The sequence below is a fragment of the Triticum urartu genome, chromosome 2A, assembly GCF_056163025.1.
Source record: "Triticum urartu cultivar PI428250 chromosome 2A, HENAU_Tu73, whole genome shotgun sequence".
In the NCBI taxonomy this organism is placed as follows: Eukaryota; Viridiplantae; Streptophyta; class Magnoliopsida; order Poales; family Poaceae; genus Triticum; species Triticum urartu.
This window is the reverse complement of record NC_141874.1, coordinates 590,275,710-590,301,320: the sequence shown is the minus strand read 5'-3', so window position 1 is coordinate 590,301,320 and position 25,611 is coordinate 590,275,710. Positions and strand designations below refer to the sequence as shown.

At 50.9% G+C, this 25,611-nt stretch overlaps 2 protein-coding genes and 1 pseudogene across 2 annotated transcripts; 2 read left to right on the top strand and 1 right to left on the bottom strand.

Moving 5' to 3' along the window:
- Window positions 1-13,291: 13,291 nt before the first annotated feature.
- On the bottom strand, window positions 13,292-16,526 carry LOC147986095 (uncharacterized; annotated as a pseudogene).
- A 2,928-nt stretch (window positions 16,527-19,454) lies between these two features.
- On the top strand, window positions 19,455-20,198 carry LOC147986094 (uncharacterized). The gene has a single exon (XM_087541872.1). The coding sequence runs from the start codon at window positions 19,455-19,457 to the stop codon at window positions 20,196-20,198; it is 744 nt and encodes a 247-aa protein (XP_087397998.1).
- A 3,377-nt stretch (window positions 20,199-23,575) lies between these two features.
- Window positions 23,576-25,300, top strand: LOC125533707 (benzyl alcohol O-benzoyltransferase-like). Its single transcript, XM_048697074.2, has 2 exons — window positions 23,576-24,206; window positions 24,363-25,300. The coding sequence occupies exons 1-2, from the start codon at window positions 23,763-23,765 to the stop codon at window positions 25,281-25,283; spliced, it is 1,365 nt and encodes a 454-aa protein (XP_048553031.1). The 5' UTR covers window positions 23,576-23,762; the 3' UTR covers window positions 25,284-25,300.
- Window positions 25,301-25,611: the final 311 nt, after the last annotated feature.

The window sequence follows — 25,611 nt, the reverse complement described above, 5'->3', positions numbered from 1 at the left end:
CAGCAGCAAGACCGAGTCAAGGCAGGAAGAGCCAGGAGTTACTAGCAACAGGCCGGGCCGCAAGCCTCGCCTCCCTGCTCGGCTAGCGGGCCCCGAATGGGCCTTAGGCCACGTAGTTGGTTAAGTACCCTTTCTCCTTTTCTCTGTAAGGCTAGTGAACGGCATTTGGCTAAGGATAGGCTAGCGTGGGCAGGTCGTCTTCCTCCTCCTTTCCCCTTTCCTGAGATGTAATCCAAATTGAGATGAACTCCATGGAATTATAGATAGAGCTAGAGATTGAGTGTTAACAATCTGGCATCAGAGCCGTTCGTTCCGGCGGCCGTGCCCCACCACCACCGCCACACACGTCTTGCCGACAAGCTGCGCGCCGCCGCCATGGATAGGATTCCGCCGGAAACGAAGGCCATCTACGACCTCCTTCGCGTCGACTTCGATCAAGCCAACCGCGACCACGTTGAGTCCACAGCGAAGGCCCTCGCCCAACTCGACGCCAAACTCGACCTCCTCTCCGGGTGAATCGATGAGGTCAAGGTGTCGATTGGGGTCGAGCTCGATGAGCTGTGGCAGGGCCTCGACAAGTCAATGCCACAGGCTCCCGAGCCGCCGAGGAGCGCACCAGTTACGCCGCCGAGAGCTCCGAGCGGCGGATCCACGGGTCCTGATGGCCTCCGTTTCGACAACGAGAACAGGGGCAAGGGCATAAGGTTTATGTCCCACCTCCTGTCAGAGGTATGCATTTCGACCAAGCAATACAACGTGTTCCTTTTGCTCCATTGGAAAATTCTCGCCAGACTTCTGCTGATGTGTTCGGTGTTGGACCTCGGATCGAGATGCCGCGTTTTGATGGGGCCAACCCAAAATTGTGGCAGACTCGTTGCGAGGATTATTTCAGATTTTGGGGCACACCACAGAATCAGTGGATCTCTCTCGCCACATCATTGTTTGAAGGACCAGCTGCTAGATGGCTCGAATCAGTGCGCAGGCGAGCACCCAATTCCACATGGGATGAGTTTTGTAGGTTGCTTCAGGGCAGGTTTGGCCGGAACCTTCACCAGTCAGTGTTGAGGAATTTTTTTCACATATCGCAGACATGAACTATAGAGGAATATGTGGAATTCTCTGAGTTGTTTGATCAACTAGCTGCTTATGAAAGTTCGCCAAATACAGTACACTATGTAACTCGCTTCATGGAGAGGTTAAAGCCTACTGTCAGACTCGCTGTCGGCATTCAACAGCCAACTAATCTGGATACTGCCTATCAATTGGCCTTGTTACATGAAGAATTGGGCATGCATTCTAGTAGTTCTTCTGTTGTTAGTTCCAGCCGTAGAGCTTCAACATTGCCATTACCACCACCACCAGCTCCTGCGCCCAGTTCCCTGTAAGGCCGTGTTACTGAGGACAGAAGAATTTCTGAAGGTGTCAGACACCAGGGTACTGATGACAAGTGGGGAGCATTGCGTGCTTATCGAAGAGCTCGAGGTCTGTGTTTTGTGTGTGGAGAACGTTGGAGCAAGGACCATACTTGTAAGCAAGAGGTTCAATTGCATGTAGTGCAAGAAATTATTGACATATTACAACAAGCTGAAATTCAGGATTCAGTTGACACAACATTTGTAGCTGAAGCGCACATGATTACTATTTCTGCAGTGGCCATGGGTGATGAACCAGCTCAACAGACCAGAACTATGCAGTTTAAAGCTCAACTGCAAGGGCTCAATCTCACCTTCCTGGTTGATTCTGGTAGTTCTCATTCATTTCTGAATGCTTCACTGTCAGCTAAACTGATGAATGTTACTTCTATGGCCAAGGTTCTTGTCAAGATAGCAAATGGATACATTGTCCTGTGCAACAACCAGTTACTGAATGGTGTTTGGTCTTGTTATGGACGCGAGTTTGTCAGCAACTTCAAGATATTTCCTCTGGGCAGCTATGATGACATTATTTGTATGGATTGGCTCTCTTCCCACAGCCCTATGTTGGTGGATTGGGAAAACCATTGGATGTCCTTTTCTCACAAAAATGCAGAAGTAACACTGTTGGGGACTGCAGTTGTTACTCCTCATCTAACAGTACTAGAAGCTTGTGCCTTATTGACAACTGGCAGTTTACCTATTTCACCAGAAGTGCAAGTTATCTTGGACCAATTTAAACATGTTTTTGAAGCACCCACTGGACTTCCTCCACGAAGAGCTTATAATCATACAATCCCTCTCATACCTGGTGCTACTCCAGTATCCATGAGGCCCTACCGCATTGCTCCAGCCATGAAAACTGAATTGGAGCGACAGATACAAGAGATGCGTGATGTGATACGTGTGAGCAACAGTCCTTTCTCTTCACCTCACCTTATGGTCAAAAAGAAGGATAACACATGGCGACCGGTGATTGATTATCGCCACTTAAATGCTATAACCCAAAAATGGAAATTTCCTATTCCTGTGGTTGATGAGCTTTTGGATGAGTTATCTGGTGCCAGTTGGTTCATCAAATTGGACTTGCGATCGGGTTATCATCAAATTTGTCTCACACCTGGAGAAGAGTACAAAACAATGTTTCAAACTCATCTGGGACATTATGAGTTTACGGTTGTTTCCCGCGGATTGACAGGTGGTCCTAATACGTTTCAGTTCGCGATGAACCACACTCTGTCACCTTGTAAGTTTGTGGTGGTTTTCTTTGACGACATACTGATCTTTAGTGTCACATTTAAGGAGCACTTGGCACACATAAGATCAGTTCTCAAATTGTTGTCGGAACATCAATGGAAAATGAAGTTGTCGAAGTGTGCTTTTGCGCAACGTCAGGTTGGATATTTGGGGCACATCATCAGTGGTGAGGGGGTATCCACGGATCCAAGTAAGATTTCTGATGTTGAAACCTGCCAACACCAAAGAATGTTAAGGAGGTTCGTGGTTTCCTTGGACTCACTGGCTACTACCGTAAGTTTATAAGGAACTACGGCATCATCTGCCGATCTCTCATTGCTCTTTTGAAGAAAGGTGTCGTTTTCCGCTGGTCTGCTACAGAAGAACAAGCTTTTCAATCCTTGAAACAAGCTCTTATTTATGCTCCTGTGTTAGCTCTTCCCAAGTTCAACAAAACTTTTGTGGTTGCCACAGATGCTTGCGATGTTGGCATTGGTGTAGTGTTGATGCAAGATGGGCACCCTATTGCCTATGTTAGTAAAGCTCTTGGGCCTAGAAATAGGTCATTGTCAGTTTATGAGAAGGAGTTCTTAGCTATTTTGTTAGCTATTGAACATTGGCGTCAATATCTAGTGCTCAAGGAGTTCGTTATTCTCATTGATCAACGCAGCTTGACTAGCTTGTCTGACCAGCGTCTACACACCAATTGGCAGCAAAAAGCGTTGACCAAAATGATGGGACTGCAGTACATTATCCAGTACAAGAAAGGCTCTGAAAATACTGCAGCAGATGCTCTCTCGCGAAGGCCTCATTCTACGGTGGAACTCCATGCTATCTCTAGCTCTCAGCCTACTTGGTTAACTGAAGTCATCACTAGTTATGACAATGACAGTTTCTGTCAGAAACTTCTTCTAAAGCTTGCAGCTGACCCTACCGTTGATAGTAAATTTCTTCTCCAAAATGGTCTACTTAGTACTGATGGATGTATATGGGTGGGTCAGAACACTGAGCTACTGTCCAGAATTACACTAGCATTTCATGATACACCACTTGGAGGGCATTCGGGATTTCCTGTCACTTACAGGCGTATTCGTCAGTTGTTTCGATGGGCTGGTATGAAAAGCTTCGTCAAGGACATAGTCCAGCACTGTACAGTTTTCCAGCAAGCAAAACCAGAGCGGGTAGCTTATCCTGGCCTTCTACAGCCTCTCCCAGTGCCCTATCTTCCGTGGGAAATGGTAACTATGGACTTTATTGAAGGGTTACCAACATCCGGACGCTACAATTGCATACTGGTGATCATTGATAAATTGTCTAAATATGGGCATTTCATTCCTCTTCAACACCCGTTCACAGCACAAACAGTGGCTGAAGCCTTCTTGGATACGGTTTACAAGCTACATGGTATGCCTCTATCCATTGTTTCAGATCGAGACAAGGTATTCACCAACATCTTCTGGAAAGAACTTTTTCAACACTCACAAGGTGATACGTCTCCAACGTATCTATAATTTTTGATTGCTCCATGCTATATTATCTACTGTTTTGGACATTATTGGGCTTTATTATCCACTTTTATATTATTTTTGGGACTAACCTATTAACCGGGGGCCCAGCCCAGAATTGCTGTTTTTTTGCCTGTTTTAGGGTTTCAAAGAAAAGGAATATCAAACGGAGTCCAAACGGAATGAAACCTTCGGGAACGTGATTTTCTCATCAAATACAACTCGGGAGACTTGGACCCTACGTCAAGACACGTAACAGGAGGCCACGAGGTAGGGGGGCATGCCTACCCCCCCAGGCGTGCCCTCCACCCTCGTGCCCCCCCTGTTGCTCCACCGACGTACTTCTTCCTCCTATATATATCCACGTACCCCCAAACGATCAAAACCGGAGCCAAAACCCTAATTCCACCGCCGTAACTTTCTGTATCCACGAGATCCCATCTTGGGGCCTGTTCCGGAGCTCCGCCGGAGGGGGAATCGATCACGGAGGGCTTCTACATCAACACCATAGCCTCTCCGATGAAGTGTGAGTAGTTTACTTCAGACCTACGGGTCCATAGTTAGTAGCTAGATGGTTTCTTCTCTCTTTTTGGATCTCAATACAATGTTCTCCCCCTCTCTTGTGGAGATCTATTCGATGTAATCTTCTTTTTGCGGTGTGTTTGTTGAGATCGATGAATTGGGGGTTTATGATCAAGTCTACCTATGAATAATATTTGAATCTTCTCTGAATTCTTTTATGTATGATTGATTATCTTTGCAAGTCTCTTCGAATTATCAGTTTGGTTTGGCCTACTAGATTGATCTTTCTTGCAATTGGAGAAGTGCTTAGCTTTGGGTTCAATTTTGCAGTGTCCTTTACCGGTGACAGTAAGGGCAGCAAGGCACGTATTGTATTATTGCTATCGAGGATAACAAGATGGGGTTTTCTTCATATTGCATGAGTCTATCCCTCTACATCATGTCATCTTGCTTAAGGCGTTACTCTGTTTTTAACTTAATACTCTAGATGCATGCTGGATAGCGGTCGATGAGTGGAGTAATAGTAGTAGATGCAGGAAGGAGTCGGTCTACTTGTCTCGGACGTGATGCCTATATACATGATCATACCTAGATATTCTCATAGCTATGCTCAATTCTGTCAATTGCTCAACAGTAATTTGTTCACCCACCGTAGAATACTTATGCTCTCGAGAGAAGCCACTAGTGGAACATATGGCCCCCGGGTCAATATTTATCATATTAATCTCCTACTACTTAGTTATTTAGTTTGCCTTTATTTTACTTTGCATCTTTATCATAAAAATGCCAAAAATATTATCTTATCATATCTATCAGATCTCACTCTCGCGTGGCCCTATAGGGATTGACAATCCCTATTTGGTTGGTTGCGAGGATTTATTTGTTTTGTGCAGGTACGAGGGACTCGCGCGTAGCCTCCTACTGGATTGATACCTTGGTTCTCAAAACTGAGGGAAATACTTACGCTACTTTGCTGCATCATCCCTTCCTCCTTGGGGAAAACGAATGCAGTGCTAAAAGAGATAGCAAGAAGGATTTCTGGCGCCGTTGCCGGGGAGGTCTACGCAAAAGTCAACATACCAAGTACCCATCACATACCCTTATCTCTCGCATTACATTATTTGCCATTTGCCTCTCGTTTTCCTCTCCCCCCAATTCACCCTTGCCGTTTTATTCGCCCTCTCTCTCTATCCTCGCCCTGTTTCTCTATTTGCCCCTTTTTGTCCGCTTGCTTTTTGTTTGCTTGTGTGTTAGTTTGCTTGTTTGTCGCGATGGCTCAAGATAATACTAAATTGTGTGACTTCACCAATACCAACAACAATGATTTTATTAGCACTCCGATTGCTCCTCTTACCGATGCTGAATCTTGTGAAATTAATCCTGCTTTGCTGAATCTTGTCATGAAAGATCCGTTCTCCGGCCTTCCTAGTGAAGATGCCGCTACCCATCTAAATAGTTTCGTTGATTTGTGTGACATGCAAAAGAATAAAGATGTGGATAATGATATTGTTAAATTGAAGCTATTTCCTTTTTCGCTTAGAGATCGTGCTAAAGCTTGGTTTTCGTCTTTGCCTAAAAATAGTATTGATTCATGGAACAAGTGCAAAGATGCTTTTATCTCTAAGTATTTTTCTCCTGCTAAGATCATCTCTCTTAGAAACGATATTATGAATTTTAAGAAACTTGATCATGAACATGTTGCACAAGCTTGGAAGAGAATGAAATTAATGATATATAATTGCCCTACTCATGGTTTAAATTTGTGGATGATTATACAAAAAATTTATGCCGGGTTGAATTTTTCTTCTAGAAATCTTTTGGATTCGGCCGAGGGAGGCACTTCTATGGAAATCACCTTAGGAGAAGCTACTAAACTCCTAGATAATATTATGGTTAATTATTCTCAATGGCATACTGAAAGATCTACTAATAAAAAGGTGCATACGATAGAAGAAATTATTGTTTTGAGTGGAAAGATGGATGAACTTATGAAATTATTTGCTAATAAGAGTGTTTCTTCTGATCCTAATGATATGCCCTTGTCTACTTTGATTGAGAATAATAATGAATCTATGGATGTGAATTTTGTTGGTAGGAACAATTCTGGTAATAATGCGTATAGAGGAAATTTCAATTCTAGGCCTTATCCTAGTAATCCCATATGGTAATTCCTACAACAATTCCTATGGAAATTATAATAATATGCCCTCTGATTTTGATTCTAATATTAAAGAATTTATTACTTCGCAAAAGAATTTTAATGCTATGATTGAAGAAAAATTGCTTAAGATTGATGATTTGGCTAGGAACGTTGATAGAATTGCTCTTGGTGTTGATTCTTTGAAACTTAGATCTATTCCACCTAAGCATGATATCAATAAGTCTCTCAAAGCCATGAGAATTTCCATTGACGAGTGCAGAGAAAGAACCGCTAGGATGCATGCTAAGAAAGATGCCTTTATAAAAGCGTGTTCTTCTAGTTCCTATGAAAATAATGATGAAGATCTAAAAGTTATTGATGTGTCTCCTATTAAATTTTTGTTTTGCAATATGAATCTTGATAATGATGGGACTGAATATGATCCACCTTTACGTAGAAGGCGTTCCAAGAATTCTGAATCTTTTGATCTTGATGCTAAATTTGATAAAAGTGGGATTGAAGAAATTAAAACCCTAGATGTTGCTAAACCCATTATTATGGATTTCAAGAAATTTAACTATGAAATTGCTCTTTGATTGATTGTATTTCCTTGTTGCAATCCGTGCTAAATTCTCCTCATGCTTATAGTCAAAATAAAGCGTTTACTAAACATATCGTTGATGCCTTGATGCAATCTTATGAAGAAAAACTTGAATTGGAAGTTTCTATCCCTAGAAAACTTTATGATGAGCGGGAACCAACTATTAAAATTAAAATTAAAGATCATGAATGCTATGCTTTATGTGATTTGGGTGCTAGTGTTTCCATGATTCCAAAGACTTTGTGTGATTTGTTAGGTTTCCGTGATTTTGATGATTGCTCTCTAAACTTGCACCTTGCGGATTCCACCATTAAGAAACCTATGGGAAGAATTAATGATGTTCTTATTGTTGCAAATAGGAATTTTGTGCCCGTAGATTTTATTGTTCTTGACATAGATTGCAAACCTTCATGTCCTATTATTCTTGGTACACCTTTCCTTAGAACGATTGGTGCAATTATTGATATGAAGGAAGGAAATATTAGATTTCAATTTTCGTTAAGGAAAGGAATGAAACACTTTCCTAGAAAGAAAATTAAATTACCTTATGAATCTATTATGAGATCCACTTATGATTGCCTACCAAAGATGGCAATACATAGATCTATTCTTGCTTGTTATGCCTAGCTAGGGGCGTTAAACGATAGCGCTTGTTGGGAGGCAACCCAATTTTATTTGTATTCCTTGTTTTTTTGATCCTAATAAGTAATAAATAAATTATTTAGCCTCTGTTTTGGTTGTGTTTTTTGTGTTTAATTAGCGTTTGTGCCAAGTAGAACCGTTGGGAAGACTTGGGGAAAGTCTTGTTGAACTTGCTGTAAAAAACAGAAACTTTAGCGCTCACGAGAACTGCTGTCATTTTTATTTGGAAAGTTCTATTTAGTTAATTATTTTTTCAGATGATTAATATATAAATTCCTCACGTCCATCAAGTTATTTTAGAATTTTTGGGGTTCCATATCTTGCGCTAGCTACAGATTACTACAGACTGTTCTGTTTTTGACAGATTCTGTTTTGCGTGTGTTGTTTGCTTATTTTGATGAATCTATGGCTAGTAAATTAGTTTATAAACCATAGAGAAGTTGGAATACAGTAGGTATAACACCCATATAAATAAATAATGAGTTCATTAAGTACCTTTAAGTGGTCTTTTGTTTTCTTTCGCTAACGGAGCTCACGAGATTTTCTACTTTAAGTTTTGTGTTGTGAAGTTTTTAAGTTATGGGTAAAGATTTGATGGATTATGGAACAAGGAGTGGCAAGAGCCTAAGCTTGGGGATGCCCATGTCACCCCCAAGATAATCTAAGGACACCTAGAAGCCAAAGCTTGGGGATGCCCCGGAAGGTATCCTCTCTTTTGTCTACTTCTATCGGTGACTTTACTTGGAGCTATATTTTTATTTACCACATGATATGTGTTTTACTTGGAGCGTCTTGTATGATTTGAGTCTTTTCTTGCTAGTTTACCACAATCATCCTTGCTGTAAACATCTTTTGAGAGAGCCATACATGATTTGAAATTTGTTAGAATACTCTATGTGCTTCGCTTATATCTTTTGAGTTATATAATTTTGCTCTAGTGCTTCACTTATATCTTTTAGAGCACGGTGGTGGATTTGTTTTATAGAAACTATTGATCTCTCATGCTTCACTTAGATTATTTTGAGAGTCTTAATAGCATGGTAATTTGCTTAAAATCCTAATATGCTTGGTATGCAAGATTAATAATAAAAATTCTCTTATAAGTGTGTTGAATACTACGATAAGTTTGATACTTGATAAATATTTTGAGATATGGAGATGGTGATATTAAAGTCATGCTAGTTGAGTAGTTGTCGATTTGAGAAATACTTGTGTTGAAGCTTGTGATTCCCGTAGCATGCACATTTGGTGAACCGTTATGTGATGAAGTCAGAGCATGATTTATTTATTGACTGTCTTCCTTATGAGTGGCGGTTGGGGAGAGCGATGGTCTTTTCCTACCAATCTATCCCCCTAGGAGCATGCGTGTAATACTTTGCTTTGATAACTTGTAGATTTTTGCAATAAGTATATGAGTTCTTTATGACTAATGTTGAGTCCATGGATTATATGCACTCTCACCCTTCCACCTTTGCTAGCCTCTCTAATACCGCGCACCTTTTGCCGGTATCATACACCCACCATATACCTTCCTCAAAACAGCCACCATACCTACCTATTATGGCATTTCCATAGCCATCCTGAGATATATTGCCATGCAACTTTCCACTGTTCCGTTCATGACACACTCCATCATTGTCATATTGCTTAGCATGATCATGTAGTTGACATAGTATTTGTGGCAAAGCCACCGTTCATAATTCTTTCATACTTGTCACTCATGAATCATTGCATATGCCGGTACACCGCCGGAGGCATTCATATAGAGTCATATCTTGTTCTAAGTATCGAGCTATAATTGTTGAGTTGTAAGAAAAATAAAAGTGTGATGATCATCATTATTAGAGCATTGTCCCAGTGAGGAAAGGATGATGGAGACTATGATTCCCCCACAAGTCGGGATGAGACTCTGGACGAAAAATAAAAAAGAGAGAAAGAAAAGAGGCCAAAAAAAAGAAAAGGCCCAAAGAAAAAAAATGAGAGAAAAAGAGAGAAGGGACAATGCTACTATCCTTTTACCACACTTGTGCTTCAAAGTAGCACCATGATCTTCATAGTAGAGAGTCTCTCATGTTATCACTTTCATATACTAGTGGGAATTTTTCATTATAGAACTTGGCTTGTATATTCCAATGATGGGCTTCCTCAAAAGTGCCCTAGGTCTTAATGAGCAAGCAAGTTGGATGCACACCCACTTAGTTTCTTTTTGAGCTTTCATATACTTATAGCTCTAGTGACCGTTGGATGGCAATCCCTACTCACTCACATTGATATCTATTGATGGGCATCTCCATAGCCCGTTGATACGCCTAGTTGATGTGAGACTATCTTCCCCTTTTTGTCTTCTCCACAACCATCACTCTATTCCACCTATAGTGCTATATTCATGGCTCACGCTCATGTATTGCGTGAAGATTGAAAAAGTTTTGAGAATGTCAAAAGTATGAAACAATTGCTTGGCTTGTCATCGGGGTTGTGCATGATTTAAATATTTTGTGTGGTGAAGATAGAGCATAGTCAGACTATATGATTTTGTAGGGATAACTTTCTTTAGCCAAGTTATTTTGAGAAGACATAATTGCTTTGTTAGTATGCTTGAAGTATTATTATTTTCTATGTCAATATAAACTTTTGTCTTGAATTTTTCGGATCTGAATATTCATACCACAATTAAGAAGAATTACATTAAAATTATGCCAAGTAGCACTCCGCATCAAAAATTCTGTTTTTATCATTTACCTACTCGAGGACGAGCAAGAATTAAGCTTGGGGATGCTTGATACGTCTCCAATGTATCTATAATTTTTGATTGCTCCATGCTATATTATCTACTGTTTTGGACATTATTGGGCTTTATTATCCACTTTTATATTATTTTTGGGACTAACCTATTAACTGGAGGCCCAGCCCAGAATTGCTGTTTTTTGCCTGTTTTATGGTTTCGAAGAAAAGGAATATCAAACGGAGTCCAAACGGAATGAAACCTTCGAGAACGTGATTTTCTCATTGAATACAATTCAGGAGACTTGGACCCTACGTCAAGACACGTAACAGGAGGCCACGAGGTAGGGGGGCGCACCTACCCCCCCAGGCGCACCCTCCACCCTCGTGGGCCCCCTGTTGCTCCACCGACGTACTTCTTCCTCCTATATATATATATATATCCACGTACCCCCAAACGATAAAAAATGGAGCCAAAACCCTAATTCCACCGCTGTAACTTTCTGTATCCACGAGATCCCATCTTGGAGCCTGTTCCGGAGCTCCGTCGGAGGGGGCATCGATCACGAAGGGCTTCTACATCAACACCATAGCCTCTCCAATGAAGTGTGAGTAGTTTACTTCAGACCTACGGGTCCATAGTTAGTAGCTAGATGGCTTCTTCTCTCTTTTTGGATCTCAATCAATGTTCTCCCCCTCTCTTGTGAAGATCTATTCGATGTAATCTTCTTTTTGCGGTGTGTTTGTTGAGACCGATGAATTACGGGTTTATGATCAAGTCTATCTATGAATAATATTTGAATCTTCTCTGAATTCTTTTATGTATAATTGGTTATCTTTGCAAGTCTCTTCGAATTATCAGTTTGGTTTGGCCTACTAGATTAATCTTTCTTGCAACGGGAGAAGTGCTTAGCTTTGGGTTCAATCTTGCGGTGTCCTTTCCCGGTGACAGTAAGGGCAGCAAGGCACGTATTGTATTGTTGCCATCGAGGATAACAAGATGGGGTTTTATTCATATTGCATGAGTCTATCCCTCTACATCATGTCATCTTGCTTAAGGCGTTACTCTGTTTTTAACTTAATACTCTAGATGCATGCTGGATAGCGGTCGATGAGTGGAGTAATAGTAGTAGATGCAGAATCATTTCGATCTACTTGTCACAGACGTGATGCCTATATACATGATCATACCTAGATATTCTCATAACTATGCTTAATTTTGTCAATTGCTCAACAATAATTTGTTCACCCACCATAGAATACTTATGCTCTCGAGAGAAGCCACTAGTGAATCCTATGGCCCCCGGGTCAATATTTATCATATTAATCTCCTACTACTTAGTTATTTACTTTGCTATTTACTTTGCCTTTATTTTACTTTGCATCTTTATCATAAAAATACCAAAAATATTATCTTATCATATCTATCAGATCTCACTCTCGTAAGTGGCCCTATAGGGATTGACAACCCCTATTTGCGTTGGTTGCGAGGATTTATTTGTTTTGTGCAGGTACGAGGGACTCGCGCGTAGCCTCCTACTGGATTGATATCTTGGTTCTCAAAAACTGAGGGAAATACTTACGCTACTTTACTGCATCATCCCTTCCTCTTCGGGGAAAACCAACGCCGTGCTAAAAGAGGTAGCACAAGGCACCCAGCTGCGAATGAGCTCTGCTCGCCATCCACAATCCGACGGCCAAACTGAACGCGTCAATCAGCAAATCGAATGCTATCTTCGCTGTTTCGTTAGTTCGCATCCTTCCAAGTGGGCCAAATGGTTATCTCTCTGCGAGTATTGGTACAACACCAACTCGCACTCCGCCACCAATAAAACACCTTTCGAGATCATCTATGGGCACTCTCCGCGGCACTTTGGTCTTTCTCCAGAATGTACAGTTGCTTCTTCTGATCTCTCATTATGGCTTGAACAACACCGTGTGATATTGGAGTCAATCCGTCAACAGCCATTGCGTTCACAACAGAGAATGAAATCGCAGGCTGACAAGCACCGCATTGAAAGGAGTTTTAATGTGGGTGACCTGGTTTTCCTCAAACTCCAGCCATACTTACAGACATCTGTTTCTCCTAGTGCCAACCAGAAACTTGCATACAAGTTTTTTGGACCGTATACAGTGCTGGAACGTGTGGGAGAGGTTGCGTATCGCCTCGACTTGCCGGCAACAAGCAAAGTCCACCCAGTGTTTCATGTGTCTCTCCTCCGCAAGGTGCTCAAACCAATACATCAAGTGCTACCTCAACTTCCAACTTCCGACGATGCTTTGAAGATACCTGAACAAGTCCTTCAGCGCCGTGTTCTTCATCGTGGTGGCAAGAAGATCATTCAAGTGCTGCTGCTGTGGACAGGCGATTATGAAGATCTTGCTATGTGGGAATATTCTGAAGATGTCAAGCAAAGGTTCCCACATGCAGCGGCTTGGGGGCAAGCCGTATCTCAACAAGAGGGGATTGTCAGCAGCAAGACCGAGTCAAGGCAGGAAGAGCCAGGAGTTACTAGCAACAGGCCGGGCCGCAAGCCTCGCCTCCCTGCTCGGCTAGCGGGCCCCGAATGAGCCTTATGCCACGTAGTTGGTTAAGAGCATCTCCAGCCGCGCCCCCAACAGGCCCTCCCCAGGCGTTTTTGCCGCACCGGCGCCGAAAAAACGGCCCAGTCGCGTCCCCAGGACGCCGAAAAACGGCGGCTCGGGCCTTTTTTCCGCCCGGCGGTCACAGGCCGAACCCGGCGCACTAGCGGGCAGTTGGGGGCTCCGGCGCAAGGGAAAAGCGCGGTTGGCCCACGCCGTCAGGGGAAAAGTCAAGGTTTTCTTCCCCGACTCGCCTCCCAACCCCCGTGCCCTCGGCCGCCAGTAGCTATATCCCGGCGCCGCCCGCCGCCTTTCACCGCTAGATAGCAATTCCACACCGGAAAAATAGCAGAGCTTCGCTGCGGCAGCCCCTCCAATAGCAGCTGGGCGTTTCCGGCCGCCGTTTCCGGCCGCGGAGGGGCAGTTTAGCGGTGGGGACACGCCCACCGGGCGCAAGGTGTTCGGCGATTTGCCTGCCTCGGCGATGGACTCGGATGACGAGGAAGCGCTCGCCGCGTTGCTGGAGGAGGAAGCCAAGGCCGACGTCCAGGAAGAAGAGCATCTCATGGTGCTTGCCGCCCTCGCCCAGCTGCTGGCGAGCAATGAAAAGCCACGGCGAGGTGGCTCGGCGCCGGGGCGGGTGAAAGCAAAGAACCGGCATCGTCTCGAAGGCTACTGCATGCTCTACTCCGACTACTTCGCCGATGCTCCACTTCACGGCGAGAAAACATTTCGGCGCCGTTATCGGATGAGCCGAAAGCTCTTCCTCAGGATTGTGAATCCCATTCGGGAGTTCGACAACTACTTCAAGTGCAAGATGGATTGCACCGGCGCCCTTGGATTCACCTCCATCCAGAAGTGCACGACAGCGATGAGGATGCTTGCATACGGAGCTCCCGGTGATTCACTCGACGACTATGGGCGCATGGTCGAGTCCACCAGCATAGAGTGTTTCTACAAGTTCTGTCGGGCAGTGGTGGTAGTGTTTGGACCGCAATACTTGAGAACACCCAATGCGGAAGACACTGCTCGGATCCTAGCACAAAATGCAGCAAGAGGATTTCCTAGGATGCTTGGAAGCATCGACTGCATGCATTGGAAATGGAAGAATTGCCCATTTGCTTGGCATGGGATGTACAAAGGCGCCAAAGGCGGTTGTAGTGTGGTACTTGAGGCGGTGGCCACACAGGACCTCTGGATTTGGCACTCCTTCTTTGGTATGCCAGGAACTCACAATGACATCAACGTGCTGCAGTGCTCTCCTGTCTTTGCCAAGCTTGTTGAAAGTCATTCTCCTCCGGTGAACTTCGAGATCAATGGGCGGCACTACAACAAGGGGCACTATCTAGATGATGGCATCTATCCGAGATGGTCGACATTTGTGAAGACGATCTCAAACCCTGTGCCAGGAGGCAAGAACGCCTAGTTTGCGAAGGTTCAGGAGGCTTGCAGGAAGGATGTCGAGCGGGCATTTGGTGTGCTCCAATCTCGATTTGCTGTTGTCCGGTACCCCGCTCAAACATGGTCGACAGATCAAATGTGGGAGATTATGACTTGCTGTGTCATCTTGCACAACATGATCATCGAGCGCGAGCAAGAAGACCCAGTGTTTGACACTGAACCATACTACAGGCAGGGTCCTCTAGCCGAAGTTGATCACCAGCTATCGGCAACCTGGACTGCCTATCTCAGTATGCGTCAGGAGATCCGAGACCCACAGGTGCATCATCAACTGCAGCAAGATCTGATAGAATATCTATGGAGGCTCAAGGGCGACGCCGGGCGCGACGTGTGATGAAATATGAGTTTTTATTTGTTGAACTATATAATTTGTATTGAACTATTTGTTGTTGTACTATTTTGTTGAAGTATTTGATATTTCTATGATGAAATATGTGATAAAAAAATTTATGTGCATAATTGAATGCCGAACAACAGCGAGCCACGCCGAATATGGGCCTATTGTCGCCCATATGGGCCCTTTATTCGCCGAAATGAGGCTGAAAAGTGGGCGAATATCGGCACCTGTGGGCGAGCTGGGAGCGACGACTGGGCGCGAAACCACCCCCAACGCCGATTGTATCGCCGGCTCACCCTCAGGGGGCGATTTTTATGCGTCCTGAAAGGACGAACGGCTGAAGATGCTCTGAGTACCCTTTCTCCTTTTCTCTGTAAGGCTGACGAACGGCATTTGGCTAAGGATAGGCTAGCGTGGGCAGGTTGTCTTCCTACTCCTTTCCCCTTTCCTGAGATGTAATCCAAATTGAGATGAACTTCATGAAATTATAGATAAAGCTAGAGATTGAGAGTTAACACACAGGCAGGAGCAGTACGTGGAGCTAGCTAGCTTGCACAGGCATCGCCAGGTCGATGTTTAATTCAGCTATAAATAGTAAGCCGAGTATTTCATGAGCAGGGCTCCCGGCTTATACGGTGTGATTCACCTTGGCCCATGACTATATATAAACCGTGTGTCTCATTGACACTCGGCTTACATAAAAATACTCGGTTTGTATATAAACCAAGTGTTTTTCAGGTGGCTCTCGACTTATCTTTGATAAGCCGGTCCTTAGTAAATTGTGTGGTGTAAGCCGGAAAAAACACATGGTGGAAAACAATCGACACGAAAAGGAACGGGTGTCAGGATGGCCTCCCCGAGCGCGGGCGACTCGCTGGGTGACCCGCCGGCGCCGCCGCTGGCTCGCCCCCCTTCCTCGCCCTCGGGTCCCGTCCGCCCGCCGACGCCCTCCCCGGCCTCCCCACCACCTCCCTCCCCCCCGCCACCTCGCCGCGCCTGGTCTGGGCCGATCTCGCCGAGGCCGACGGCATCGCCGCGGGGCGTCCGGTTGTCTGCCGCGACCGTGTTCCCCCCAAGGCTCCGGCTCGGGCTGTTCCTGCCGGTGGCTCGACTCCCAGGGGTGGGAGTTCGGCTGCCCGCGGGGACGGCCGGCGCCGACGCCGGCCGGAGGGCTCGGCTCGGGCGGCCTTGGCGAAAGGCGCGACCTTGGGCTCAGGGGCGCGCCCTCGGGGTCGTCGACATGGTGGGTGGGGCGTCGCCGGTCGGGCTGACCGCGGCGTCGCGCGCACGTCCTGGAGATCATCCGGTCCCTCGCCGCCCTCCGCTGCTCTCTCCCCTGCTCCGGCCGAAGCCCCGGCGACGTCATCGATGGCGCTCTCGTCGGTGGTCTACAGGCGGTCTCCATTCCGCCCATTCATCGCGGCCTTCGGCGCTCCCGTTCTCCCTCATCCCGGCATCCTGCCCTCTCCGGCCTGGCCCCGCCGCCCCCGCCATGCCCGGCCGGCGCCCTCCTCCGCGGCGGCGCTGGGGGAAACCCTCGTCCCTCGATTGGTTTCCCCTGGCTGGTCCTACCGGGCCGCGCTTGTGGTGGGCCGCCCCGTGGGCCGCTTGCCCAGCGCTCCTGGGCCGCCGCCGGCTCCGCAGATTGCAGGCCGCGCTCTGGCGGGCCCTCTGGGCCTCCCCCCCTCGCGGCCCAGCCCCGCCCCCGGGTGGGCCTCGGCCCAACGAGGCGGTCCATTTGGCCGCCTCTAGGGTTCCCCCGCCAGCCAATCCAGCCCGCATCGCCCTCCTCTCCCCTCGTCGCTGTGCCGCCCGCCGCCACCACCAGCCCCGTCGCCCTTGCTGGTTCCCGCTCGCCCCCTCCTCCTACCTCGCCGGCCATGACCCGCGAGTGGGATGACGGGGCCGGCCGCCCCAAGCGCCGGGCTGATGATCGCCGGGCCCCTCCGCGCCCGTCGCCGGACGCACTTCGACGGGAGGAGGACCTCCGGCAGGAGCTTGACTCCCGCCCCGCCCGCCGCTCTCCGGCTCGAGCCACCCGCCGCTCCCCGCCCCGTTCTGGCCGCCGGTCCCCTGCTCGCGACGATCGCCGCTCCCGGTCCCCGGCGCGCCGCTCGCCACACCGGGCTGATTCGCTAGAACGTGGCCGTTCCCCGGCCGGGGGGTCCCGTCAATCCTCCCGGCGGCGGTCTCCCTCCCCGTCTCGCCGTTGGGACCGGTCCCCTTCGCCCCGGCCGCAGCCCCTGTCCTCCGTCACCGCCAACCCGACCTCCAACCGCTTCCAGCCCCCCCGCGCCCAAGCTGCGTTCCCGCCGACCAATGGGGGGAACGGGAACCAGGGGCGCCAGGGCGCAAAGAAGAAGAAGAAGAAGGGTCCTCCTCGCCCCCCGGTTGCTACGCCCGCTGCCGGTGTGGCCGCCCCCCATCCGGGCTCCGCCTCCGCCTCGGACGGTCCGCCGTGTTTCAACTGCGGGCTGTCCGGGCACTTCCAGGTGGTGTGCCCCAACCCGCCGATGTGCTATCTCTGCAAGGACGCCGGCCACCCCGCGATTCTCTGCCCGGACCGCCCGGTGACGGAGGAGCTTATGATGTACGGCCACGGCATCGAGGACATGGGCTTCTTCCACATCGAGGTTCCGGAGCTGCCCCTTCCCTCCCCCTCGCTCCTGGCTCTTGTGACTATCGTTGGCGAGGCCGTCGCCACCCCCGAGCTCATTGAGGCTGAGCTCAACCACTTGTGCAGATGCAAGTGGGATTGGCAGGTCACCCCCTCGGCGGCTAACTCCTTCACGGTGATCTTCCCCGACGCTATGAGCATGGGCTTCTGTACCCGCAGCGACAACATCACCTTGGCCCTCAACGGGATTGTGGTGAACATCTCTGAGCCGATGTGGGATCCCAAGGCCGTGGTGGTCCTCGACACGGCCTGGATCCTCATCGCCGGCCTGCCGGATGTGGCCCGGTCTGAGCGCGTCATTCGCGGCATGTCCAAGCTTTTGGGCAAGGTGGTGGTGGTCGACGAGCTATCTCTCCGCAAGGAGGAGGAGGTCTGGGTCAAGGTGAAATGCCTGGACTCCTCCAAGCTCCACGCCACGATTCGGGTCTTCTTCAACGACGACGGCTACGACCTCAAGATCTGCCCCGAGCCTCCGAACCACATCGGTCGCCCCCGCTTCTCCGATGATAGCCACATGGGGGGCGGCCCAGCTGACGACGACGGCTCTCGCCGCCGCCGGTCCCGTCACCCACGCCTCGAGGATCCTGAGGATGACGAGGACCTATCAGGGCACTCCCGCTCCCCATCCCCCGAGCCCGCCAACCCACCTCCGGGCCGTGGCGGCTCCGGGGCGGGACGTACCAGGGTGTCGGCCACTGACCTCGCAGTGGCTCTGCACCTGGCCTCTACGCCGGCCGCGCCTCCTTCGCCTCCATCCGAGTCGGCCAGTGACATCTCCAGTGTGGGCCTTCTCGTCATGCCGCCTTCGTCGCCGCACTCCCCTTCCACAGCCTCCGCTCCGCTCTCCTCGCTGTCTGCTCCGGACCCCCCGGCCACTCCTGGCTCGACCTCCCCGGTCCCCCTGAGTGGCGGTGGGGACCTCCCCGCCGGTGCCCCTGCTTCGGCCCCCCACCCGTGGGCGGTGCGGTTGGCGACACCCTGGAGACCATCGCCCCGCTCCCCTCGCCTGTGGCCTCCGACGCCCACCTCGCTCCGCCCTCCTCCCCGGCTGCGACGGTGGCCGTGATCGTGGCCTCTCCGACTGACGCTCACCCCCCTCCGTCGGTGGCGTACGTCAGGAGGCCCCGATCCACCTCGACGCCGGTGACGGCGTCCCACCGCAGCGCCCGCCTCGATGAGTCCCGTCCGGCGGACTTCCCGGCGCCGTCCGTCGCTGAGCGTGCGGAGCTCCGGGCCGCAGTCCGGAACCTCGAGTCAGGTGTGGATCCCGTCCCTCCCAGTTCTTCCAGTTGTTCCTTTTCCGCGCTTGAGGCCGTCCCTCTTGGCCACCTCGCCAAGGTGGCTAATGACTCTGCCATAGTTTTTAGGGGGGAGGTCGGTCCCCCCTTAGAACAGATCGCGGCCATTAGGGCTCGCGAGATCTTAGACGGCAAGCTGGCTGAGACTCGGGCGCGCTTGCTCTGACCCTCCATGGATTCGACCGCACCCTCCGCGGATCTAGGGCCTCCGGTGGCCGACGGTTTGATTCGTGGCCGCACCCGCTCTCGCACTGCCGCTCTACGGGCGCAAAGCGCCTCCCGTGTCTTGGGGTCAAGCAGCCCCCCCATGGGGGTTTAGATGCGAGCCCTTTTCTGGAACATCCGCGGATTCGGCCATGATGGCCGCCGCCGCCAGCTCATCGAATACATGCGAGACGAACACATTGACATCATTGCCATCCAGGAAACCATGCGCACTGAGTTCTCCCTCCAGGAGCTCGAGGGTCTTAGCTCTCACCTCTTCGCCTGGCATTGGCTCCCTTCTAGTGGGACCACTGGCCACTCTGGCGGCATCCTGCTAGGGGTGAAGGATGCCACCTTTGAGGTTGGGGGCATGGATCGGGGGGAATTCTTCATGAGTATGGAGATCTTTGAGCGGGCCCTCAACTTCAAATGGCAGGTCGTGATTGTCTATGGTCCGGCGGACCATAGCCGCTCCCCGTCCTTTTTAGAGGAGCTTCATCTGAAGATCTCCAACTCTCTCCTCCCAGTAGTTGTGGGCGGAGACTTTAACCTCATCCGATCCCCGGAAGAGAAGAATAATGACCGGATTAACCTCCCCCGGATGCAGCTATTCAATGACTGGATCGCGGAGCTAGGTCTCCGTGAGCTGGACTGGACGGGTGCCCGGTTCACTTGGACTAACCGTCAGGCTGACCCGACGCGATCCGTGTTGGATCGCGTCCTAGTTTCCCCGGAATGGGAATTATGCTGCCCCCTAGCCTCGCTCCGGGCGATTACCCGGATCGGGTCTGACCATGTCCCCCTCCTCCTCTCCACGGCCGACGAGCGCCCCCCCCGTCCCGCCGCGTTTCCGGTTTGAGCTCTTCTGGCTCAACCAGGCCGGCTTCCGGGAGGCGGTTGCCGCCTGCTGGATATTGGCCCGCTCTTCCCCCCATCGCGCCGTGTCTGTGGTTGACTCGTGGCACTTCTGTGCCAAGCTTGCCCGTCAATTCATGAAAGGGTGGGGTGCTAACCTGGGCCGGGATCTCAGAGAACGAAAAAAGGCCCTCCTCCTGGCTATTCAAGCTCTGGATGCCCGTGCTGACACGTCTGGAATATCCCCAGATGAGTGGATGGTCCGTTATGACCTTGAAGACCAGCTCTCATCCATCTACGTTGATGAACAGGCCTACTGGCGTATGCGGGGTACCCAACGATGGGTACTCCGGGGTGATGCCAATACCGCCTATTTCCAGGCGGTGGCGAACGGCCGCCGGCGCCGAAACTCCATTCATTGCCTTTGGGATGGAGATACCCCGCTCGTTCGCCCCTTGGCCATCCGCACCCATGTGGATGGCTTTTACAAGGCCCTATTTACCCCCACCCCTCGGGGTGGGGCTAGTCTCGCCCCCGACATCTGGTCGGGGGCCCACCTGGTTTCCGATGCAGTCAATGCTGCTTTAGTGGCTCCTTTTGCTGAGGAGGAGGTTCTCGCGGCTATCAAAGGGATGAACCCCTCCTCGGCTCCGGGGCCGGATGGCCTGCCAGTTACGTTTTTTAAGACGTTCTGGCCGACCATCAAGCTGGAGGTCATGGCTCTGTTCGAGGAATTCTTCTCTGGCACCATGGATCTTGGGCGCCTCAACTATGGCATCGTGACTCTTATTCCCAAGGTCCCGGGCGCCTCCGACATCCGCCAATTTCGGCCAATCACCGTGATCAATGTGATATTCCGGATTCTGGCCAAAGGGTACGCCAATAGGGTGACCCTGCTCGCGGACACAATTACCCACCCGAACCAATCCGCCTTCATTCAAGGCCGATTTATTCTGGATGGGGTTCTGGTGTTCCACGAAGTCCTCCATGAGGTTCGGCTGCGTCATCATCGAGCGGTGTTTCTGAAGCTCGACTTCCACAAGGCCTATGACACGGTCCACTGGCCCTTCTTGCGGGAAGTCTTGCTTCGCAAGGGCTTTGACGACCGGTGGGTGACTAGGGTTATGCAACTTGTCTCCTGTGGACGGACCGCGGTGAACATCAACGGGGACATTGGGCCCTACTTCCCCACCCTCTGTGGGGTTCGCCAGGGCGACCCTTTCTCACCGTTTCTGTTCAACATGGTGGTTGATGCCCTGGCAGCCATCCTTGATAAGGCCAAGGATGCTGGCCACATTCACGGTGTCGTCCCTCACCTAGTCGGAGGGGGGGGGGGGTCTCCCTCCTCCAATACGCAGATGATACCATAATAATGGTGGAGGGCACTGCCCATGACATTGCTAACCTAAAGTTCCTCCTCCTGTGCTTCCAACAGATGTCGGGCCTTACCATTAACTTCGATAAGAGCGAAGTGATGGTGCTCGGGGCACCTCCCGAGGAAGCACAGTCCATAGCGGACCGACTTAACTGTCGGTTGGGTTCTTTCCCCACGACTTACTTGGGGATCCCCATTAGTGACTCGCGCCTCACCGTGGCGGACCTCCGCCCCACGGTGACCCGTATGCAACATCGGGTCGAACCCTGGAAAGGCCGTTGGTTGTCGAAGGCTGCCCGGGTGATCCTTATTAACTCCTCGCTTGCTAGCCTCCTGTGGTTCCTCATGAGTTTCTATAGCCTACATGAGACCCTCCATCAGGAGATCGCCAAGTACCAGTCTAGATTCTTCTGGGCTGGGGAGGGGGATAAGCAGAAGTACCATATGGTTAGCTGGCCCGATATCTGCAAACCCAAGGACCAGGGTGGTCTCGGGATCCTGTCCTCCCGCCGCATGAACATAGCCCTCCCGACTCGTTGGCTCTGGCGCATTGCCAATGGGGATGGAGGCCTATGGCTCACCATCATCCAGAACAAGTATCTCCGTGGACAGCCCCTTGCATTCTGTCAGCGCTCGGGCGGCTCCCAGTTCTGGCAGGCGGTAGTCCAGCTGCTCCCGGTTCTCCGTATTGGCACTTCCATAGCGATCGGTACCGGATCATCGACCCTGTTCTGGTTTGATCGATGGCTTGGTGACTCCCCCTTGGCCGCGCGCTTCCCTGTGCTCTTCTCTATTGCAGTGGACCCGCATATATCTGTCGAGGCGGCCCTTATTGATCTAGGGCGCCTCGCCTTCCGCCGCCCCTTCGGACCTCAAGAGGTTGCTGCCTGGGATGCTCTTATGCTGGACATTGCCCTCCTCCCTATGGACAGCCTTGACTCCCCGGATGTCACCTCCTGGCGACTTGAGCTCTCCGGCTGCTTCTCCACCAAATCCCTCTACGCGGCCATTGCACCCTCGACGGCCCCCGAACCATTTAGTTTGATCTGGGATATTCGCCTGCCCCTGAAGATCCGGATCTTCATGTGGCAATGGATTCGTGGTCGCCTCCCGACTGGTGTGGAGGTTCGTAAGCGAAATGGACCTGGGAACGGGAAGTGCCCCTTGTGCGAGACGATGGAGGATGCTAACCACATCTTCTTGTGTTCTACGGCTCAGTTCCTTTGGTCCTGCTTCCGCGAAACGGTTGGGGGCCAATGGTGTAACACCAACTTCCCCGACCTGCTTGCGGAAATCCAGGCCTCCCCCCTCGCTACCGCCATATCAGATGGCTCTTCGTTGGGATCCTTGCCTGGACGCTTTGGACCGTCCGCAATAAGCTTGTCATTCAGAAGGTCCCTCTTCGACGTGCTACTGACGCCATCTTTAAAATGTGTGGATATTTGCAGCTCTGGCGGCCGCTTAGCCGCCCCCAGGATCGGGTCGTCATCAACAACCTCATCGCCGACCTCCGCTCGATGGCCTTCAGCTTGGCACCACCGCTCCCCCCACCACCCCCGGAGCCAGACTAGATGTTGTGCCGCACCCTCCGCGTGCGCGCCTTTCTTTTTTTTGTCTTTCAGGGCTTGTTGAGTTGTGCCCTCAGCATTAACCTTTCGACTTCTTGTGGTGCTAGACCTTTGTGTGCGTGTGTGTGTTGTTGAATCTTGTCGTGGTGCTTGGTTTTATCTATAAAGCGGGGCGAAAGCTTTTTCGATAAAAAACACATGGTTTATATATAAACCGAGTGCAAATCGACATAAGCCGAGTGTATTGAGCACACGGCTTAAAAGTTTTTCTCTGTGGTGGCACGTGAAAGGCGCACCGAACAAATTATGGCTCACGCGTCCTCCACCGACAAAACTATGCATGCCGCACTAAGCGACCGGACCAAGCACGGCGACTCACGCGCTGAACAATTCTCATATCATACTCCCATTTTCTTGCTTCGCCACCGGCGACCAAACCATGATGAATTCTACACAGTGTAAACTCGACCCACTCCTATATATATGGACGTTCGTACGTCCATAGATGCACACTAGACGATCGACTACGATCCAGCGTCCGCCATTTTCCAACGGCCAACGCTAACTAAGCAGCAGCAGCAGCAGGCTAAATTAAACCGGTAATCTAGCGCCGCTACTAGCTACTATGGCCGCCACGTCCCTGGCATTCGTGGCGCGCCGCGGCGAGCCGGAGCTGGTTGCGCCGGCCGGGCCGACGCCACGCGAGCTCAAGCGGCTCTCGGACCTCGACGACCAGGAGAGCCTCCGGTTCTACCGCTCCGGCATCTACTTCTACCGGGGCTGCCCCTCGCGGGCGCGCGCCGACCCGGCCAGGGTCGTACGCGACGGGCTGGCCGCGGCGCTCGTGCACTACTACCCCATCGCCGGGCGGCTCCGCGAGCTGCCCGGCAGGAAGCTCGCGGTGGACTGCACCGGCGAGGGGGTGTGGTTCGTCGAGGCCGACGCAGACGTCGCGTTGGACGAGTTCGGCGACACGCTGTGCCCGCCGGTCCCTTGCGCTGGCCAGCTCCTGTGCTTGCCGGAGAGCAACTGCGCCGTCGTTGTCGACCGTCCACTGCTCTACGTTCAAGTAAGTCTTGGGTGCATGCGTTGAAGAATTATTTTTCTTTCTAAAATAACTAGGTCAGGGTTGAAGAGTTGGTGGTGTATGCTTGAGAGCATGTCGACTTTTGTCTGTAATTTGCACTACGTGACACTGACATGCATCATGCATGATGGCATGAAGGTGACGAGGTTGAGGTGCGGAGGCTTCGTGTTCGGCATCCAGGTGTGCCATAACCTCATGGACGCGCCGGGCGTCACGCAGTTCCTGCAGGCCGTCGGCGAGCTGGCGGGCGGCATGGAGGCGCCAAGCGTGCGGCCGGTGTGGGCGAGGGAGCTGCTCGACGCGCGCGACCCCCCGTGCCCCAGCTACCAGCACCCCGAGTACGAGCTGGCGGCCGACGCGGCCAACGACAGGCTCCGTCCGGGCGCCGAGCTCGTGCACCGGGCGTTCCTCTTCGGCCCCAAGGAGCTGTCCTCGCTGAGGGACCAGCTACCGCCGCGGATGAGGTTGCGGTGCTCCCGGTTCCTGCTGCTGTCGGCGTTCGCGTGGCGCTGCCGGACCGCGGCGCTCGGGTACGCGCCCGGCGACGAGGTGCGGTTCATGTTCGTGGTGAACGCCCGCGGGAAGCGCGGCCGGCCACTCCCCGAGGGGTTCTACGGGAACGCGCTCACCTTCGGCGTGGCGCGGACGACGGCCGGCGAGCTCTGCTCGGGACCGCTGGGCCGCGCCGTGGAGCTGATCGTAGCTGCGATGGCGCGGGTCGCCGCCGACAACTACGCACAGTCGGTGGCCGACGCGCTGGTGCTGCTCGGGCGGCCACGGTTCACGACGGCGCGGACGTACCTTGTGACGGATCTGACCAAGGCGAACCTGCACAATGTGGACCTCGGATGGGGCCTGCCGGTGTACGGCGGGCCGGCCACGACGACGCTGGCCACGTTCCACATTCCTGCGGCCGGCGGGGGGATCACCGTGCCGATGTGCCTGCCGCCACGCGCCATGGAGAGGTTCACGGCCAATGTGCGCGCGGGGCTCTCGGAGGCTTCTTCGCACCGTGGGCGTTCTAGTGGCGTGGAGTCGGCCGTGCTGTCGAGGATGTAGGAATGTAATCTTTTTTTTTTTTAAAAAATGTAGGAATGTAACCTGAAAACACAACTCCTCACATAATCACTTTTCCTTGCGGAACATTTTAAACATAATTTCGAATCCAAATGAGCATAACATGATTTGGCTTTCTAAAGTGTAGTTGGTTTTAGGGGATACTATTCTCACTTAGACTGGTGTGCTTTTATTTGCTCTTAAGGAACACATCTCTACTATTAAGAAAAACTCTTTCGTTCACCCGGCTGATTTCTTGCGCGCTAGCCACCATATCTATTTTTGATCGGACGGCTCGGAAGCAACCTATAGGTTTTTGCAATTGGGCCAT